At 39.2% G+C, this 21,964-nt stretch overlaps 1 protein-coding gene across 1 annotated transcript in view; it reads right to left on the bottom strand.

The window, feature by feature from the left end:
- Positions 1-21,308, bottom strand: part of prkcba (protein kinase C, beta a) — a 53,269-nt gene extending 31,961 nt beyond the window's left edge. The window contains exons 1-2 of the mRNA XM_036562623.1: positions 21,012-21,308; positions 20,180-20,211 (exon numbers count right to left, since the gene is read on the bottom strand). Of these exons, the coding sequence (XP_036418516.1) occupies positions 20,180-20,211; positions 21,012-21,181 (202 nt within the window). The 5' untranslated portion in view covers positions 21,182-21,308. The remainder of the gene's footprint in view (positions 1-20,179; positions 20,212-21,011) is intronic.
- Positions 21,309-21,964: the final 656 nt, after the last annotated feature.

The raw sequence follows: 21,964 nt of genomic DNA, 5'->3' as shown, positions 1-21,964 counted from the left end.
TATGAAGTTTTATTTTGACATTGGAATTCAAATGAGCTGCTTTTTTGCAGCTTAGTAACCACACATGGACTGTACGGACTGTGGAGTGAATGATATGTATGGAAATGTGTTTATATTTCATTCAATTTTTAATTTGTTATATTTTATTTTTTCAAAATTTCTGGATTTTTTGGATTTGGTGCCTTTGAGACCTCTTTGACTTTTTAGTATTTACACACTTGTTCAGAAATCCTGACAATACCTACTCAGAAAAAGTGTACTGTGATATTTACATACAGTTGTGTGCAAATGTTTGGGTGCCCCAGGTCAAATTCCATGTTTTGTTGATTTGTGTAAATAAGAGAACACTTCCTCTACAGAGAACACACTTTCTGCACACTTTAACGCACAATTACTGTTTATTTTACATAAAATGTGGCATGTGCGAAAGTAATGGCACATTCTATGATTTAGTTTTGGTTTTTGGTTTCGATTTATGTTTTCCCGATATGTTAAATTCTAGCAAATTGATAGAAACTGGGCACTAAAATATGCAGAAAATAAAATATGCCATTTTAAGCTCCCTGTAGAGGATGTGTTAACTTATTTTAACTTATCATCCACTCCTAACTCTCTAGGCCTGAGAATGAGCAACACTTGGAAAGACAAGAAGACTGCTATACCAGAGGCCCTCAAATCCTAGGGAAAGTCCTGCATTAATAATTCATCTTACTATTAAATATGCAGCATTGGACAAATTATTCATGACTTTGACGGCTTTACAGCGAGTGAGAAAATCTGGGAGTCTGTAAGTGTCTTTTGTGACAAATCTAACACATGCGTGTGCACACATGTTGGTTTCTCCCGAAGAGCCTGCAGGACCTGAGAGGCCAGGGAAAAAAAAAAAAACAGAAAGAAGCAAAGAAGGTAGCAACAAACCAACACACACACACACACACCGCTTCCAGAAGGGTGAGTCACAGAGCTCACAAAACACACATCACCTAAAGCTTTACACACACTAGGCACAGTGTGCTGTCATTACTGTCATTTACATGCACAGAAAGAAGAGATCAGGCTGATAACAATTAGTGTTTGAGTCCCTCTTCCAAGTTACTGTACCATTTCAATTTCGTTCTCTTTCTCTCTCCCTCTCCCTTCCCTCTCTATCTCTCTCGCTCTTTCTTTACTGTCTTCCAGAGACCCATTCCAAGAGATTTCCACAGCAATCTGTCAGCTGTTGCCTAGCAACAAGGCCTAAGGGTTAAACAGGGTAGAACCACCCACTCCTCTAAATGACAAGTATAACATCCAGTCTCTCTCTCTCTCTCTCTCTCTCTCTCACTCGCACGCACACTGGCGTGCACACTCTACGGCAATAAGCCACGCGTCTCCATCTCAAAGCACTTGTCATTAAAGACAAACTGTAATGCGAAGTACAAAATGTGCATGATTTACATGATGTGCGTACTTACAACATAGGTGTAAGTTCTACAGTTATGGACTGTAGTCCATCTGTTTCTCTGCAGATACAACACATACAATCCAGATCATCAGTCCATTGAATTAATTAGATCAGGTATGGCATTTGTGTGTGTTGTGCTGGTACGAGTGGATCAGACACGGCAGTGCTGCTGGAGTCTGTGTCCACTCACTGTCTACTCTATTATACCTCGTCAGTCCACCTTGTAGGTGTAAAGTCAGAGACGATAGCTCATCTGCTGCTCCACAGTTTGTGTTGGTCATCCTCCAGTCCTTCATCAGTGGTCACAGGACACTGCCCACAGGACGCTGTTGGCTGGATATTTTTGGTTGGTGGACTATTCTCAGTCCAGCAGTGACACTGAGGGGTTTAAAAACTCCAGCAGCACTGCTGTGTCTGATCCACTCATACCAGCGCAACACACACTAAGACACCACCACCAAGTCAGTGTCACTGCAGTGCTGAGAATGACCCACCACCCAAATAGTTCCTGAATTGTGGGGGTCCTGACCATTGAAAAACAGTGGACAGTATGTAGATAAACAGATGGACTACAGTCTGTAACTGTGGAACTACAAAGTGCTCCTATATGGTAAGTGGAGCTGATAAAATGGACATTGAGTGTAAATACAGGAAGGTGTACTAAATAAAGTGGCTGGTCACTGCGTAGCTTTTGGAACTGGTTTGGTGAGCCTACCTTGCATGGTTGATTAGCCTGTTTGAAATGGCGAGGTTTCTCACTCAACTACAACAGTAATGGACAGAGTGGTGACTGTATGGTAATGGAGTGTTGACATTGCTTAACCTGTGCCAATAGCTCAAATATGCTAACTCCACCTTAAATGAAGCAGCAGTTACATGGAATGGGAAATTGGTAGTAGATCAAGCAGCTGCTCAGTACTGATTTTGAACAACCAAAACAAATAACTGGCTCCATAGGGATGTTAACAGCTACCGATCTGCGCCACTACTTGGTTGTAGAGATCATATTCTGTGCTTTGCTGGGAGTGAGTGAGCCACCTTAGAAAATCCTCCTGACTCATTTCAGCCAGAAGAGCAACACTTTATAAGGAAGCACAAGATCAGATTGTAAATGATCTAGTCATGCTCCGTTCATGTAATGTTAAGATGTGGACTAATATTCTACAGTTTTGTTCTCCTTATGTAGATAATACACTTCTGTTTATATTCTTTTTTATTTATTTTGTCTTCTAAGAAAATGACCTGTGCCAGTTATTCCTTCAACAAGCACGGTTGTCTTTTTGGGATAACAGTGGAAATTACAAAAAAGTAAATAAAAGTTTTGTGAATAACCAAAATACAAACAAAAATAAATGTTCATGTTAGCATTTCTTTTCAAATTCTGTATCAAAAATGTGTCGTATAATGATGTAAAAACATAAAATTTGCATGTATGTAAGGTGGCTACCAGCTAAGCAAATCTTCATCTTTTCCATTTTTCTTTTTTTTTTCTAGTCAAACTTTACACAATGCTATTGATTCTCATTACCAATATGCATTACTTCAGATAAATTACTTACACTTGCAATATACTTCCTTAAAATATGAACAGTGAACATAATGTCATTGTTTTTCTGTGTTAGCCAAACCTTCAAAGTCTGTGGTCACCAGCCATGTTCCTGGAGATCCACTTCCAACCCTTACTGAATATATCTGATCCAGATCATCTGTCCATTGATTTAACTGAATCATGTGAACTATTCAATCTTGAAAGATCTCTGATCTCCAGGAGCAGGGCTGATGACCCCTGTTCTAAGGTGTCTCATTGTCCACCACACCATTCTTGTGCACTGCTTTTTCAAAATCAAGGCCAGTTTTAGAGGACTGAAATTTTGTTTTTTGTGTTCTGAATTAGTGAAAAGCTGCAGCAAAGACTAGACTGATCAAAACTATAAAATGTACCACAAGCCAGAACTACTGGAGGAATAAAGAAGAAAGAAACGAAAGGTTATAATTTATATTTCTATTTAATAGGTAACTAACACTGATAGTACAGTTGAATTGGTAGACTATTTTTTGAAAGTGAAAGTATAAGAAGCTTAAATTTCTCTGTGATAGCATACATGCTAAAACATTTGCACTGGCTAATAAATAAACAAACATTACTTGCACTGCCCTCTACCCAACATACTCAGTTCACATTTTCTTTGTTGAGGCATAATTTCATTGTAAAACCTAAACTCTGTGGAAAATGATTGCAGTCAAATAACTGTGGTCATCTCAAATAATTGCAACCATTTGAAATAACCGCAATAAACTGTGTAATAACTGTGACGGGCCTACTTCTATCCACAACTCTTACACAACAAAAAGGCACTGTAAGAAAATTTTTACATATATAGTTAAATCCTAATAATTTTATAAATATATTATAATATTTTGAATTTTCTTGGTGAGTAATGAGATTTCTTCAATAGGATTTTTATTAAAATGACAGTAAAGCATAAAAAATGTCTATAAAAGTGTATATACATGTTTAATATGTTTAATATATATATATATATATATATATATATATATATATATATATATATTCCAACCCTTACTGAATACATCTAATGGAAAAACATAGCCATCAATAACTCCATTGTTTGTTTTCTTTTTGCCATAATTTGAAAACTCAAGTCGCCTTTTAAATTTATGATGAACAGACTAACAGAAACAGTCCAATGGAAAAACATAGCACTTATAGAAGTTAGAAAACTGTACAAAATAGCATTTTTGATGTTTAACACAACATAACTGTTGAACATTTGAACATTACACAACTTCATTCAAGCAGTGAGACACCAAAAGCAGGCCACATTTTACCCTTATTTACATATGTATACAGTAAATGATTCCATCGTGACAAACATCTACCTAAGCCTCTCAGTAAAGGGAACACTAATATTCAAATAAATGAAATCCAGTCTTAAAAGCTTTTTTTGGCTTAGCAGTTTGGCTGTTTTCTGCAATTTTTCTTTCATTTACAGTGGTGTAATAATATACACACATTATGTTTTTAGTAGGGGACAAACAAAATGATTGCAAGTTTAGTGGTCTGAGCCAAGCATGTTAAAGGCCGCAAAGATGTCTGGAATGTAGATAATGACTATTGCTTATCATCATCATCAAAGGAGGCCCACTGTGAAAGGTTTAGCTGTTGCAGTTCCTTCATCTAACTTGTGTTGTTTATTTTTTTTTTCCATCACATATAGAAGAGAAATACATGTAAAATGTATTTACCAAAAGTTGAAAATGTATGAAAATGACCAAAAATGTTATTTTTTCTTAATGTCCATTAGTGTTTGGAATACATTTTAGAACAAAACAGTGTATTTGAAATATATTTCACATATAAGGAAATATATGCCCATTTCATTTTGGTAACTGCAGTGGTGAAACTCAATCCAATCTACTGAGAAGTTAAGTTTAATTAAAAATTTCACACAAATGACAGCACACACGCTGTTTGACTTTGATTACAGACCTGAGGTAGCTAATGCAGACAGCGAGGAATACCCTAGACAGAGAAAAGCCCTAAATGACTGCTCTGTTGCTCAAGGCTCATTTGAGTGTGTCTTACTGACTCTCTATCACTCTGTGTGATTGCTTTCCCCTGGAGAGGGCTACTGGTAGGAAAACAGTTGCAGCTAGAAGTGTATAGACATGGGTCTTTGTAGCTACAATGTTATATATAGCAGTTCTTGGTCCACGTCAGAGCTATAGTCAAGGCCGTAACCTTTGAGACCCAGGAGCTGGCCTTGAAAGATCCAGACTGACACCAAAAGAAAAAAAGGCCTGTTTTATTCAGTCCCGTTTCACACTGATGGATAAGAGGAGCTCTGAGAAAGTGAAGTAATGACAATTTATGTTATTCTTACTATTATTTTTCTGTGCTTTATTTGATTTTCACCTTTGTAACCACCGGGGATACTACAGCAATGGCCTAGCAACACCTTAGTAACCATCTGGATATTATAGCGATGGCCTACAAACACCTTAGCAACCACCTGGGATACTGTGACCTAGCAACACCCTAGCAACTACCTGGGACACTATAGCCATGGCCTTGCAACACCTTAGTACCTACCTAGGATACTATAGCAATGGCTTTGCAACACCCTAGCAACTACCTGGGATACTATAGCAATGGCCTTGCAACACCCTAGCAACTACCTGGGATACTATGACCTAGCAACACCTTAGCAACCACCTGGATACCATAGCAATGGCTTACAAACACCTTAGCAACCACCTGGGACACTATGACCTAGCAACACCCTAGCAACTACCTGGGATACTACAGCAATAGCCTAGCAACACATTTTTCTTTTCTCCTTAGTGGATGATATTCCAGCATGTTAGCTTGTCGAGGTGACACGGAGAACAGGGAAATATCTCTCCACTGTTTTTGGCTCTAGCTAATGCTGGCTAGATAAGCTAGCCTCATTACAGCTGCACTACCTCTGCCTTCTTAATCACATCATTAAAAAAGCATCCTTGTCAGTGTGGTTACATTAAGGCACTCATGTTTAGCAAGGTACAAAATAACATTACTTGACTGTAAATATGATGCTTATACCTGCACCCCGTAGTCGACCACAGTCAGTATTCACTAGCTAAGTAAGATAAGGAGCCAAATTTTTGCATTGCACAAGTACACTAGCAACACTTTAGCAACCACCTGGAATAGCATAACACAGGCATAGAAACACCATAGCCACCTGGGGTGAACAGCCTAATATCACTTTAACAATGACCAGAGATACCCCGGCAACAGCCTTGCAACACCTTAGAAACCACCTAACAACCACTAAGCAACGCTGTAACAACAACTGTGTAGTTAGAGCTGAACGATTTGGGGAAAATATCCAATTTTTCTGACCAATATTGCGATTGTGATTTAAACACAGTTATTTTATATTGCATTTGTTGAACCTCTGGCCTTCTTTGGCCAAGAACATCAGAATATCCACTTTTTCTAATGCAAGGGGGTCCAATCTTATCCACAAAGAGTAGGTGCAGGTTTTCGTTCCAAACAAGAAGGGCACACCTGATTCCACTTGTTTAATCAGTTAGACTCAGTCTTTAAACAACTGATCATGTGTGCTCCTGCTTTCCTGCAGCCACATTAGCCTTTTGCGGGTAACATTTGACACTCTGTTCTAATGAATGATCCATTGTAATATGAGCGATGCTTATGTTATACTGTTGTACAACACTTTACTGATATTTGCTGCTACTGCTGTAGTTTCCAAAACCAGTTCTATCCACTAGAGCACTGGGCTATTCTGGGGCTGGAGATTCAAGTGTCCTTCCTCTGACACTGGCACCGTACACTCAAACATCCCAAGCTGCTCCAGGCATTTGGCAATATGGCAGTTATACATGAAAATGAGCAGCAAAAAGCATTCCCAAAGAGAACTACTTAACGCTAGAATTGTGAACTACAAGCTGTTGTATAGAAAACCACACATGTTGAGTCGTCACAGTGTCAACGTATGAAGTCTTTGAGCTTGGACATTGGCTGTACATACGACTTGAATGTAGTAGCTTTAGTGTAATCCTGTTTCAAAGTATTATCTTCAGAGAACAACAGGATATGAGAAATTTGATGCTGCCAAGTCTTTTGGCAGTCAAATCCATTTCTCCTAGCTCTTTGATAAGGGGCCACGATTATAATCACAGGATACTAAAATAATATTTGGCTTATATAGTATCTTTGCATGGAAAATTTGCCCTCAAAGATGACTATTTTAAGAATCGACAGTCAAGAAGATGTAGCTGCTTACAAGATCATTGGCTAATAGAAACAGTACTACATTCTCTTAAATGCTTTGCTTAACAATATTTCAATCCAGCCATCAGGACTGTCAGCGTTCACAGCACTGTAGTCCACAGTGAAGAAGTATTCTGAAAGCTAAATTTGGCAGTTTCATTATAAAACTACAGTTCTGTTCTGAACAGCACAGTTCTATTCATAGTTCTGAATACTAGAAGTCGACCAGTTCCTCCCAAAGTATGGGTTTGTCATAACTGTTGCACGGGTACGCCACAAATAAGCTCAAATAATGTGAAATACAAACAACTTGAATGTTCTCCCGTTTAGCTGAGTGGCTGAGTCAGGGATGTTTTAGTCTAGTTTCAAATGAAAATGAAACTGCAGCAGACCATCAATCACCTCCTGCTGTCTAGGCTCTTTCATTTGAAGTAGTTCATTTTGTTTTTGAGGTAGTGGTCATAAACGGATGTCTTTTGGAGTTAGCCTTGGTCAAACATGGACACCATGTGCAATTCCTGAGAAGCCACAGTCTTGAAGCCTTGTGCGCAAAACAATACATATATATATATATATATATATATATATATAGACTCATCAAGCACATTATTAAGAACACCACACCACACCTCAATTCTGAGATTCTGGTCCTTGTTAATACAACTGCATCATGCAATTCCTGATTTTTCAGCAGCACTTTTGTACTTCAAACCTCCCGTTCTACCACATTCCAAAGTGTTATAACAGGCTGTGGAATTCGAGTGATGATTGGTATTAATGGGGCCCAAAGTGTGTTTTACACCACCTCCACCAGCCTGGACTGTTAACACATGGCAGGTTGGGTCCACAGATTGTTGTTGTTTGTGCCAAATTCTGACCCCACCATCTGCCTCAGCAGAAATTGAGATTCATCAGACCAGGCTACGTTTTTTCAGTTTTCAATTCCAGCCTCAGCTTTCTTTTTTTCGCTGACAGTGAAACCTGACAGGACCTGCTGTAGCCCATCCACCTCAAGTTTTAACATTCTGAGATGCTTTTCTGCTCCCCACAATTGCACAGAGTGTTTATCTGAGTTACTGTAGCCTTTCTGTCAGCTTGAACCAGTCTGGCCATTCTCCACTGACCTCTTCATCAACATGCTCACTGGATGTTTTTTTCTTTATTGCACTGTTCTAAGTGAACTGACTATGAAGAGACTGTTGTGTGTGAAAATCCCAGGAGATCAGCAGGCCATGGTATCAACAATCATGCCATGGTCAAGATCACTGAGATCACATTTTTTTCCCCATTCTGATGGTTGATGTGAACATCATCTGAAGCTGCTGGCCTGTATGATTTTATGCGCTGCACTGCTGCCACATGATTGGCTGATTAGATAACTGGATGAATGAGAGGGGTGAATGTGTTCCTAATAAAGTGCTTGGTGAGCATATGCCAAAACCAACAGAAATTGGTTTCTGGCCATACTGTCCATTGCTAGTTCTAAAAGCTATCGTTCAATTGCTGCTAAGCATGTGGAGGTCATGGCTAAATTCAAAATTGTCAAAGAATGTGATCCTCATGACAAATACTATCAAGTACTTAACGAGATATCATCTAAGCCTAAATGTGGACAGGACTTGAGGTCTTGACCTAAGAATCTGACTGCAACTGCATTTTTATGGAGCTGACTAGGCTCAAATTTAGGTCAAGACCTCAAGATCATAGCTCTAGCATTTGTCCACAAGCCTGGATAGTGTTACTGGAATTCCGCTTTTCTGCCAGTGAAGCTACAGGTGGTCACACAGTCAGGAATTTGGCAAGCGTTCAATTATTTGAAAAAACGGCCAGCAAAATAAGATCCATTGGAGGGTCTTTCTTTTGCAAAAACATCCAGAGTACATCAGACAATAAAATAAAGTCTTATGCTAAGGTTTTGGCACCCCCAGTAAATAGATTTTTCTTTACAGAGAACAAAATAGCAAAATTGTACAGCACAATTACTATTTCTGTGCAGAATTTAATGTATTGGGAAAAAAATAAAAAAGTTTGGGAACACATTGTAAGTTTTTTTAATATGCTAAACTCCACAAACTAACAGAAATTGTGCATTAAAAAAGCAGATATATGCCATATTTAAGTGTGTTCCCTGGAGAGGGATGTTATTTTCACTTAAAAAATAAAAAAAAACAATGTTATTATTTTAACAAAAGGTGCCCACAATGCGTGTGCATATCAATAGATGCTAAAAGAGAATTCTTACAGGATATTAGAATTATACTGTACTGGATAACACTGAATACTAAATCAGCTGCCCTGGTTTTTATGCATTTTGTTGCCTTCAATTTGAATTCTGAACAGATTTTGAAAAGCTACATATATCATAGCTGTCACAGCTTAAAGAGACAAGGTTTTGAGCCCTCTAAGCACTTCGGTTTTTATTATCAATTGCTTAAATAATGTTAACACTAATGCAAATACCACCCCCCCAACTACCATAGATCTCCATTCAATGCTGACACTCTTTTTCAGAGAAGACATTCCAGGCGGCTAACAGAGCGTCTAGTTGTTAATCTGCCTTTGCACGCTTCAATCACACGGACGTATTCATCCACCAATGATTTTTTGTATTACCTCATTATCAGCACCATATTCAGGGTGCTGTGCTGATTGCTGCTATTATTTGCACAAATCTATGTCTCTCAAAGAAAATAAGAGGAAATGAACAGTGACTTGGGCTTTCAATGAAGCATTTCCACCAGCGACAACAACACACCTGATATTGCTAACTATTAAGCAAGCTAACCAGCTACAGTAGCCAAAACAACACCGAATGCGGGCATGTGCTCCGATACAGTTTACTTCTGAAACAATCAGAAACTGGAGTGGTCTGTCCACCTCTAGCACCTAGAACTCTGAACCACAAAAAAGAGAACGAACCAAATCACCATGGGAATTCACCGACTTTTGTGAGGAAAAGTAGGTCTTTGTTTTTTATTATACAACAGTTAGTTCCGGCCACGCAAGCTGATTGGTTGAGAAGCGTTCTAAATGTGCTGTTATTTTGCCATAACATGACAGGTTTTTCACAAACACTGTATCACTCCGCTGAGATGCTGCTGCTAAGCAACGACTCTGACAGCTGTAGGAGACGCTCAAGCCATTTGAATGTTTTTAGTTCTTACTTTTCCACAAACAGAAAAAGGATACTTTTAAGATCACATTTGACCGACAGCCGATTTGGTCAGACTCTGAAGATGAGACTACACTAAATTCCCTGTCGCAACAAGCTGCTTGTTAAGGAACTATAATTTGACATATTAACATATTAAATGCCGCGTTCACTGCCCAATTTATTTATTTCTTACTTTATTTATTTAATTGTTGTATAAAAGCAATAGAACACTCAAGGTCATGTGTTATCGCGAATAACATCACGGCTCTGATGATCTACGCTGACCAAATCACAGCCGTGATGTTATTTTGCGATAACACACTCCCTCTCATGTTCTATTGCTTAAACATCTTATGTCTTGCATGTATTGATACGTAGATTATGTTCCTGAATCAGTTCAAAGTCAGAGTTGAAAACACAATTTGGACTTTTAACTGGCTTGGATTTTCAACTAATATCCTTTTTCTTTGAGTCACCCTATACCTAAAGTATATTTATTAAAACAAATGGTTAAACATTCCACCACCAAAACAACCATAACACTAATGAAATTCTAGCACATGCTTCAGTAGTGACTGTTTTATTGGTGACAATGTTAGCTAATTTTGAGCCAGTACATGTCTAGCAAACAGCTTTGAACAGTTGTACACACATAAAATCATAAAAAACAGGGAAGCAGTCTCACGTCCTGCTCTAACATAAAAAGTGTGGCTAAGATAAGGCTCCGTCTGTGAACTAAAACTGTTTGTGTTTTGGTAGTGACTTGAAAAAGAAGGCCAGCATTTTTTCAAATGTTTTTTTATTTAAAAACTCTAAACTCACGATAAATCTCCACTTTAAAATTAATCAAAAGATGTTTTTTTCACCATCAACATAGAGAAATATATAGTTAAATATAGTTAAAATTCACAACGTTTTAACAAGTTAAAATTTAGGGGTTAGGGCAGTGGTCGGCAACCCAAATGTTAACAAGAGCCATTTTGTCAAGTTTCAACAAAAATCAAACCACCTTGGGAGCCACAACATTTCGTGTCCATTTTATTGAAGTAACGATTCACCATCTTGGCTGTAAATATGTCTCAGTATGTGTTGATGTCCAGGTATAAGCTAAAATATTATATAAACAAAAATGCAGACCTACTTTGCTCTGCTTTAAGCTTTAGCTCAGCGATAGCTGCTTTTCTCGCATCTCCAGCAGGAAACCTTTCCTCAAAAGTAGAACAGTTTCTTGCAAAATGTCTCTCAATGTTCGACTTCTTACGAAGCTAGAGTCAGACTACAGCTTCGCGACTTTTTAATGTTCGACAGTTTCTCGTTGCAGATTAAACGTATCAGGAAACCAGCTGGAGTGATTATAAATGCAAACAAGTCCATTCATCTCCAAACAATCTTTCTTTTTGCCGTTTCGTTAGCTGCTAGCTAGGCGAGACTGTTATCTGCGTTGCTATGTGACCTGCAGTCTGCACGGCAAACTTCAGGGTTAAAAGGTGAATTAGAAGTTATAAATATAACTCCTGTTTAAGACCATTTGTTGTTAAAAAGATTTTTTAGTGTAAAGGAGGATTATTTTATTTTTACCTAAAAATCTAATTCAGCTGTGGAGCCGCAACGGGGCAGTAAAAGAGCCGCACATTGCCGACCCCTGGGTTAGGGGTTTGGGCCAGCCACCTCCCAATAGAGAGTACCCTATAAATGATGATTTTGTACATATGTAGCTTATTAAAATGTCAATTAATGCCTTGGTTGTAAACAGACCACAATAACATAATTCTTGTCAACATCTAAGGTCTGAAAATGAATAGTTTTTTTAAACGTGAGACCGCAGTTTGAAAAAATTGGGTAGAAAGGTCCGTATGAACTGTATAGTGCATGCAGAAATGTCCAAAACAAGGATTTATTAAACTCCTGCTGTAATATTCTATGCTCCTTGTCGCTGTTTATGTTAAGTAATGCATTTTGTGCTACTGGCACATTGTGTAAATGTGTTATGACAGGCCTTTAGCAACAAGCAATGACTAAGGTTAAGATGATCATTTATGCACAAGAGCGAGAGCAACGTGTGTTGCGTCATGTTGCACTGTAAGATCAGTGCAGGGATCAGTGTCAGTGACCCAGCCACATTATGTGTGTGTGTGCATCTGCTGTGTGCCTCTGCTTGACTGAAAGCACTGCACCAGCACTCCTATTTCCCCAAATCCCTCTTTCCCTTCATTTGTGTACTTCCTCGTTCTTTCTTTCGCTTTCTGCGTGTTACAACATGTACATTAGTGCAACTCATAGAGGTGGACTTTGTGGTACAATTGAGGGCGTTTTTTTTGCCAGTAAATTATCATTTATCAAACAAAAAGAAACAACAAAATCTCAATCAACAATTTTAACCACCCACCAGAAAACTACAGTCATATATTTAACTAACAATATTCATTATTTCATAGATGACAAAGGCAAGAAAATGTATGTGAACGCTTTGGTGAAAAAAATGTGATCTGTGATCTTCAAGGCCAATTTGTTTGCCAAAGTCTGAATCAGAATTTGGGTTTTTGTGATATTGTATCTTTTTCATTTGGTTTGGTTGGTTAAAATGCACCAAATTACACAAAGGGTTACAAGTGGTTTGCTACTCCCACACTTACCATGAGCCAAAAAGTCCAACTTTGCATGAAAACAGAAACGATTAACCAGAGCAATAATAATAAACTCTACTTGATACCTGCTTCTTTATGATTGTTTGTCTATTTGAAAGTAACCAAGTAGGTTGCTTATGCAATATGTGCTGCGATTTGGCAGTCAGACACATTGCGTCACTACTATTTTATTGCTCGTTTGTCGTTATTAACGGCAGCTCGTGCTGCAAGAACGATATGAGCGACTATCAAGAGTCAGACATATAAAAAGGCAGTTTATGCAGAAAGTACAGAGCTAATGTGCTGCTGGAATAAGCATAAAAGTATGCTGAATTTGTGGACCACCACAAAAATGGGCTCCCACCAGCAGCAAACTGAACCAGGGTTCATTTGGAAGCAAACTAAGACCCACGATTTTTACAGGACCATGGTACATTTGTGCAGTTTGGTGCAGACTCAAGTACAAGTGGAGTGTTCACATCTGTCAAAACAGACCCAACTAAATAAAAAGTTCAATAGGTCCTCATCAAACAAGGTAGGTATGAAAGTCACAAGTATAGACAAGCACAATGTGCTAAAGCTAATAACACACAAACAATTACAATCTTTCATGTCTTTACTGTGCACACCAATTGAACATTTATAGTGCTGGTGGAAAAAGCAATTGAACCTTAGGATTTAATGACTGCTTGAACCTCCTTTGGCAGTAACAACCTCAAGCAAGCACTTCTGGTAGCTGGGGACAAGACCTGCACAATGTTCATGAGGAATACTGGACTATTTTTCCTTATGGAGCTGCTTCAGCTCAGCCAAATTCTTGTCTGGTGTGAACGGCTTTCTTGAGGTCATTCCACATTATCCCTATTAGGTTAAGGTCTGAGTTTTTTCTGAAGACTTACTGTAGTTGATTCTTCAGAACTGCAGCTGATGGATTGCCATCTGACATGGTAGGATCCTATAAATGAGGGTATTCATTTTCCCCTCGAATATTGGCAGTCAGTCCAGATCATGATGCTCCCACCACCATGCTTCACAGTTGGGATGATGTTTTCATATTGGAATGCAGTGCCCTTTTTACACCATATGTTGTTATTACTGCGTGAACAATTCAACCTTAGTTTCATCAGTCCACAAAGCATATTCCCAGTAGCGTTTTGGAGTGTCAAGGTGCATCAAACCAGTTTGAAGCAAATCAACAATTATTAATTGTAGGCCTTCTGAGATCTCTTTTTTTGTGAACAGCAAACTCAAAATGTTTGAGGGGTTTTAATAAGTCAGAGTAGCTCTAAGCCACACCTCGAATCTCATTTTATTTCATTGACTGGACTCCAGGTTTACCAACTCCTGACTCCAATTAGGGTTTGTTGAAGTCATTAGCCTAGAGGTTTACATACTTTTTTCAACCTACACTGTGAATGTTTGAATGATATATCCAATATGAAGAACAATTGATTATTTTGTGCATTATTAGTTTAAAAAGATTATGTTTGCTCTTTATTATAACTTCAGTGAAAACCAGACCCTATTTTAAGATGACTTTATAAATAAATGCAAGGAATTTTAAAGGGTTCAGATACTTTTTCTTGCTGTAAACTACATTTTATTTGTAACTTATTCAACATATTTCTGTCTTGACTATAGCATGATATCCTGTTGGAGTACCTGGAACACTACTCCTTCTTAGACAAAACAAAAACAAAGAAATATTAAGAAATTGGCACAAACAACACTATTGTGCAGTACCCATACTGGTAACACTTTCTTTTACAGTTCCCTAAGTTCTAGGTATTAACCAATTATATAACAGGTACAAACCCGAAACTACTAGATAATTACTTGAGTAGGTTCCAAGACAGTCTAAATAAATGACACTGATATACCCAACAGGTTTTAGATCTTAACTGAATAAGTACAAAAAGTACAATCTATCAGTGGTAAGTACAAACATACACTAGTAAAATCTCCCAGACATACAAACATACACTGAATTTCAATATAATATCACGCGTTTTTTAATCATAAAAGCAAAGTGGAAGCACCTCAGAGTACTGGGTAAGTTATATGGCATAAAAGGACACCACAAAATTCAAAGATAGTTTTCTAAAGTAAAAATCATTGCTTTCGTTTACAGACCAGATTCAGTTTAATTTCTCCATAATAAACAAGTATATACTATAAAAGTCTATTGTTTTTTTTAAAAATGAACATTTAAAATATCAATATTTAAAAATGATCACACTATTTCAAAAATTATGACGTCCAATTTCTTTTCCATGTCTGAACAGATAAACACATTCCACCCATTAATATTTTAGAGGGCTCACTGATTGGTGGTGTGGGAGCTCACTGACAGGTGATGCTAACAGAAAAAGGGGGGAAATCAGAGCCAAGAAAAACCTGATGATCACGTTTGATTTGATTTCAGCTTTCACTCCAACACCAGTCACTCGACTTTGCGCTGTCCAGTAAACTGTGCGCTATCCTGTAAATGGGTGTTATTTTAGCATCAGTTAGCTACAACCATGCTGTGGTGTGGTACATTTGGCCTGCTTACTGAGCTCTCTTTTAAACCCCACAGAAAATGTTTGATTTCAGCTTACTTTCACTCTACTTTTGCTCTCTCAAATATTTTTATCATCTAAATTTGTGTCAACAGAGCACCAGTTTTCACAATCAAGCCTGTGCTGTGGTGGGTGGCACTGTTATGGTCTGTAGCTGCTCGCTAAGCAAACGTTAAGGCTTTTAATTTCACCTTTCTGTCCCTTCAGCAGTTGCTTGAATTCACTCTCTCAGATTTTAATCGACATTTTTAATCACCTAAACTTGAGTCAGTGCTTTATTCAGCTAGAATTACCTCAGAATCTGTGGTGGGCAGAGCTGTAAGCTAGCATGATAGCAAAGGTAACGCTAACCAGCTCCTCTCTCTTAGTTAGCAGCACTGTTTAGCATTTATGACATTTATGAATGTTGACATTAAAATCGTCCACCGTGTTCACTTATATGGTAACCATGTAAAGTGAACTTCTTTTTGAAATAATGCTAGAAAAGTGTTATAAGTGGCTTCTACCACCAGCAGCTCTGCCCAAAAAGATACTGCCCAAGGCTATTATACAGTACTGTGGAATTTATACAACATATTTACCCAGTTAATACCTCAAACCTGTTAGTCACTTCTGTGTAAGTCATAATTAGACTGCCTCAGAACTCACCATGACGTTCCCCAAAATAATAAGCAAAAAATTTGCCATCTGTACCTCACCATTAGCTGGTTTGAGGGACTGTAAAAGAAAGCATTACCATAATACATTTGCCTCAGTTGCTAAACCAAAACAAAATTATGTACTTGGCTAACGGCCCAGTCGTGCAACTGAATCCTCCCTGTGCTGTTCCTAAGAGTAGCTCTGGTGTGTAGACATTTGCCAGTAAAATGAATGGTGAAAACTCTCATGGTTCTAAAGGCACGTTAACTGAGCTGGGTCATGGTAAGTTAGCCCTGACCTCTCTCTCTCTCTCTCTCTCTCTCTCTCTCTTCTTCTCTCTCTCTCTCTCTCACACACAGGCCTAAACACAGGGCTGCCCCAATCACAGGGGGAGATGTTTAAAGTAGTACTTAAGCACTTATATACACATGAGAATATGCATGTGCGTGTTTGCCCAGGAATTAGTAAATTATCAACCTTGTGTTGTATGTGAACACAGTGCTCCTTTAGTAACCTTGCTGATGTACACTAGTAACACTTGTCTTAAAAGCAGAACTCATGAAAGGGTAATGTTTCAATATGTCTGTAGAATAACATTGTTCAGATGTAAACAAGGCCATTCAGAGTGATTTGAGTGGCTTCCTGTAAAATAAGCGGGGTCAAAATTGTTCAACTACTGGGGAAAAATCTGAAAAGCTACTGCACAAAGTGGTCACAAATGCACTGCCTGACACCTGTTTTACGATACCTTCAAGATAAGCATTTTTGAAATGCAATACTAGCTGAGATGCAGGACCAAATAGTACCACTATTTTTCCAACATTACATCATTACATTTAAAGCCAGAGTCGGAAATTTTGTAGAAACCAAGAACTGTAAGGTAGTGTTTTAAAAAATCCCACCCTCTACTTTCAGCCTCCCTTCCAAAGCCACACCCCCAAAACAGATGAACATGCACAGACTAATAAACAGTCTTAGAAAATTACATAGTGTAGCTATGTAAGTAGCTAGCTGTGTTGGCTACATTCAGGAGAATGACAAATTTCCTAATAAACAAAATAAACCAGATAATTATCAGTCCAACAGAAAATTAGCAACCTTGGTGTTGCTTTCCAGGCATTTCAACCATTGGAAAGCCACACCAGTGTTCCCTCTGGTTTGGCCTCTTGCTTTATCCAACCTCTTTTCAGTCCAAGACTTTTCTACTTTTGTCTTTCTTTTCTTTCTGTCTTTAGCAGTGCAAGCTGTTGTAGGTACTTGTGTAACTTTCTCTGCCATTCTTGGGAACTGAGCTTGCTACTTTTCACCTGTGTGTGTTTGTAGAGCCGCAAATGAGTACATGGCAGGTAGGCCATCCAATCATTTCATTCGGTCTAGATGAGGTTTTTACGGTCCTGTGGCCTCCACAGATAACCATTTTTTTATTTTTATTGTCAGATCATTTGATTTATTGATTGCTATTGGGATGAATAGTTTTTCAAGAAATATAACAAAAATGTTTCTAAAATAAAACACCTACTCCATCTTTAAAGAGTCAGAAGACAAATGTAGGTTTATTTTTGATAGTAAATAAAGCGGCTATATACGTATTGCAGACATCACAGCGCCTGGTCCCGATCACCTCTAAAGAATCCATACAATTAACCATTTTACCTCAAAATAAATGACTCTGAATAACTTTGTTTATAACTGAGCAATTTAATTATGCAGAAAGACTGTGGAATTTGTCTGTAATATACATACATATGCCACAGATAACACTTGAGGCCTACAGTTGTGTTTTTGGTGGATTCATTGGGTTCATTTTCATTATGTTTATGTTTTAACCGAGCTGTACTAATACTCCAAAATAGCAGTGACACAGACACCATGCACTTCTCCTTTACTGATGCAAAACCAAACTAGGAAATTAAGCAAGACAGAATTTCAGTTTAAGTGTTGCATAATTACGCCTTTTGATGACAATGAATGGCGGTTACAAGGCAGCAGTCTCCTGCACTTAATGTCTGGTCTCTTATTTTAAAGCCATTTACACTTTTAAAAGATGTTTGCATTTCCCTCATTGGGGCTGGAGGGTCAGCTTTCAGATCTATTACAACAGCATATGCTTTTCAAATAACATTTTTAAAAACATTAGCAGTTTTATCTTACAGGTTCTATTTCACATTTCCATGTTCACATGACTGTCAAGGGTTCCAGTTAAGAAGGGTCCCCACAAAGCACCTATACAAGCTCTCGATGACTTGAACTGAGGTGGTACAGATTCTGGTATGCCAGATACCAGTAATGGGCCCATTCCTGCAGAAAACACTGGATTGGGTATCAGATGGGAAAAAATAATGAATCCGAACCAGTTTTCAAAAAGATGAAAAAATTCATTTTTTTCATTTTTTCAATAAAAATTCAGAAATAAAATACACAAGAAGAATTGTCTTCTTGATGGAGATGTACATTTAGGTGAATTCTTTTGTCCAATAACTGACCTTCATCTTTGACAAGCCTAAAATCAAGGACACCTCAAAATATCAATCATTAAACAGATGAAATCTCTGAAATCTGATTGAGCCACATTTGATGCTATTGTATATTTAATATATCATTGCAAAAAATGTTTTGCAAATCTGTTTTCTTCATCATTTGAAAAGCTGAGCTTTAGATTGCATGCAAATTTCACAATGAACGAACCAACAGAAATGCTCCAAAATTGCTTGCAATAAAATCTCTTTACATTAACTTACATTAAAAGTGAACAATGTTTTGACGTTCTCCTGTAAAGTTACCATTTTGGAGATTAATTGATTAATTCACGTATTAATGCACCAATATTAGCAAGTGCTCCTTGCATGGATCATGAAACATAACACTGATAGGTAGGGCCATGTATAATAGTGAATATGAAGTAAAAAGCCTGAAACTAAGTCTATGTAACAACCAAATTTAGATTAAACTGAGGAGCTGAAAAAAACATGATCATGGTCAGATCACCAAAAACTAAAATGATTGGAATATACAATGATAGTCTAAAAGTCCAAAGTTCAGTCAAGTTAAAACAAACAGAAATGTCATGACCGGGGCTAATGTCATAATAGTTGTCTGTCTTACTGCTTTCAATTGCTTGCTTTCAGTATCGCAGTTGTGGTACTGTTCTCTCATAAATAGTCCCAAACACCACTCATTATTAGGTGGGTGCATTAATTTTAGAAGTGGAACCAATTGCCTATTGAGTTCCCATGAGTATAACTCATCAACATGACTGCTGTTTAAATGAGGACCTGTTGTTTTTTTGGGAACAAAATCAAATTAACTTATTTTCTAACTGCTAGCAAGACTTTTCGATGGATCGTTTACATCCTTGGTGTACGTAAGAATGAAAGCTGATGTGAGGTCAATCAGAGCTGTTTAAACAACTGTAGATGATGTAAAACCAGGTCTGAAGACGGGGATTACATAATGAGGACAGCCCGCTATATTAATGCATAGACATGCATGGCACTTTTAACACACATGGGTTTTTAATGACACAAGTGCTTGAGAACTGGGCGATTCAATTCATGCTTTTATGGTTTTTGACACGTGCACACACACACACACACACACACACACATACAGGATGTTTTTCATGGGGACGTGTGGGTGTGTGTGTGTGTGTGTGTGTGTGTGTGCGCTCAGCAGCAAAATGTCCCCGTCAACGACCATTTCTTCAACACGAACATACAACCAGAAAACCCGCAGCCCCCCCACCCTTGACCTCCCCCTTTCGCAAGCGCTTGGAGGAGAGAGTGCCGCTTCACATACTGCGGAACCATACCCCACAACCAAAATCAGGGCAAGCAAAACAGTTTAGCGCCGTAATGCCACCTTGCACGCCAGCATGTATGCACAGGCACACTCACTCACCCACCCATACAAACAAGGCAGTAATTCAGCCATCACTTGTAAGGCTGGGAGTCCTACCTTGGCACTGGAAGCCTTGTTTGCCGAATCCCCTGCAAGAAGAAGCAAGACGTAGCGTGAGATTCGAGCGATAAGAAGGCACAGAAGAACACTAAACAGGGCTAGGCACATTCCTCCACACTGGTCTTTCCGCCAACACACACACACACACTCAGTCTGTCTTCCACAAGCCATATTGTTCGTCAAGTCTGTCCACAATATCGCAGCAGTAAATCACACGTACACGCCACAGGTCTCCACATTCTGTGCAGCGAGCAGGTTAATGCAGCTGCTCTGTCCGAGGATGAAAACGTCGCACAAACGTGAGGGCCTGTTATTCAGGTGCTAAGATTCCTTCAGCCACCTCAAGACTGCAGTGCATCACGACAGGAGTGCCTGGATGCGCCACGATTTCTCCATTATTTTCCAAGTGTGTGTGTCTAGCCTGAACGCCGCAGATGAGACTCCGGACGTCCCCATGAGTCTTCTGGCTTTTGGCCTGATTTAACTATTAAGAGCATCAAGTGAGTCACCTGTGCATCTAATAACTGCATACCAGATACTAATCCACCAACACACACACATACCCCCAAACCGGTATTGCTACCTTAGTGAGGTCCTCTGTCTTACTGCAGCTCAGCGGTACTCCCACTGCCTACAGTCAAAGCTAAACCCTTCCTTGACCTCAGCAACCATTTGTAGACTTGTCTTTGAAAAAAACGTAAAAAAAATGGCATTTTCAGCGAAAGGTCCCCACAACGTCAGATGTCCCGAGGTTTGGTCCCTGCTACGCTGTGTACACCAACACTTGACACACACGCCGGAGGGAGTGTCTATATTAAGGGGGGCTCACCAGATGAAGTCGGTGCAGTGGCTGCAGAAGGTGGGCTGCTTGAAGAAGCGCGCGATGAACTTGTGCTCCTTCACCTCGTGCACGTTCTTCTGCCTCAGCGCGCCCTGCCTGGCGAAGCCTCGCGCGCCGCTCGCGCTCTCCGCGTCGCCGGGCGCCGCTGGGTCGGCCATGTTCGGACGCTGAGGCGTTTCAGATCGGCTCGCTGCAGCTGCAGGGCGGACAAACGCGAGGAAAACACTCACTCACTCTCTCTCTCTCTCTCTCCGTCTACCGCCCCGCTGCTGCTCTACGGCTCTGCGTGCAGCTTCCCGGTCGGTGGGAGAGGCTCCGCCCCCCTCTACTCCTCCTCCTCGTGTCCCCACGCCCCCCCTCCTCCGCCTCTACGGCTGTTCTAGAAACGGAGCCGTCAGACTCGGCGGATGTGGCTGAGGGGGCTGTAGGGGGGCGTCTGTCCAGGTGTGAACAAGTTAGTCCAGTTGTGAGTTTAGCTCGCTCTCTCTCTCTCTCTCTCTGTCTCTCTCTCTCTTGTTTTTCTCTCGCTCTCTCTTTCTCCCTCAGTCTTTTACTCTCTTTTTCTCTTTCTCTCTTGTTTGTTCTCCCTTTCTTCCTACTCTTTCTCCTCTCCCTCATTCTCTCACCAAGTTCCTTTTGCTCTTTCCTTAATTCTTTCTTTCTTTCGTTCGTTTTCTCTGTCTCTATTTGGCCGTTCTCTCTGTTGCTCTCTCTCTCTCTCTCTCTCTCTCCGTCTCTCTCTCTCTTTCTCTCTTTTCTCTCTCCCCTTTGTTCCTCTCTTTCTCCCCTCTCTCTGTCTCTCTCACTATTTCCTTTCTCCTCTCCCTCTTTCTCACTGTTTGTCTGTTTCTTTCTTTTTTCTTTCTTTCTTTCTTTTTTCTTTCTTTCGCTTCCTTCTCTCTTTCATTCTTTTTCTCTATCTCTCTCTCTCTCAAAAAAGT

This window comes from Colossoma macropomum, unplaced genomic scaffold (assembly GCF_904425465.1).
Source record: "Colossoma macropomum unplaced genomic scaffold, Colossoma_macropomum, whole genome shotgun sequence".
Lineage (NCBI taxonomy): Eukaryota > Metazoa > Chordata > Actinopteri > Characiformes > Serrasalmidae > Colossoma > Colossoma macropomum.
The sequence above is the reverse complement of the archived record's forward strand: the minus strand, read 5'-3'. Positions and strand labels throughout refer to the sequence as shown.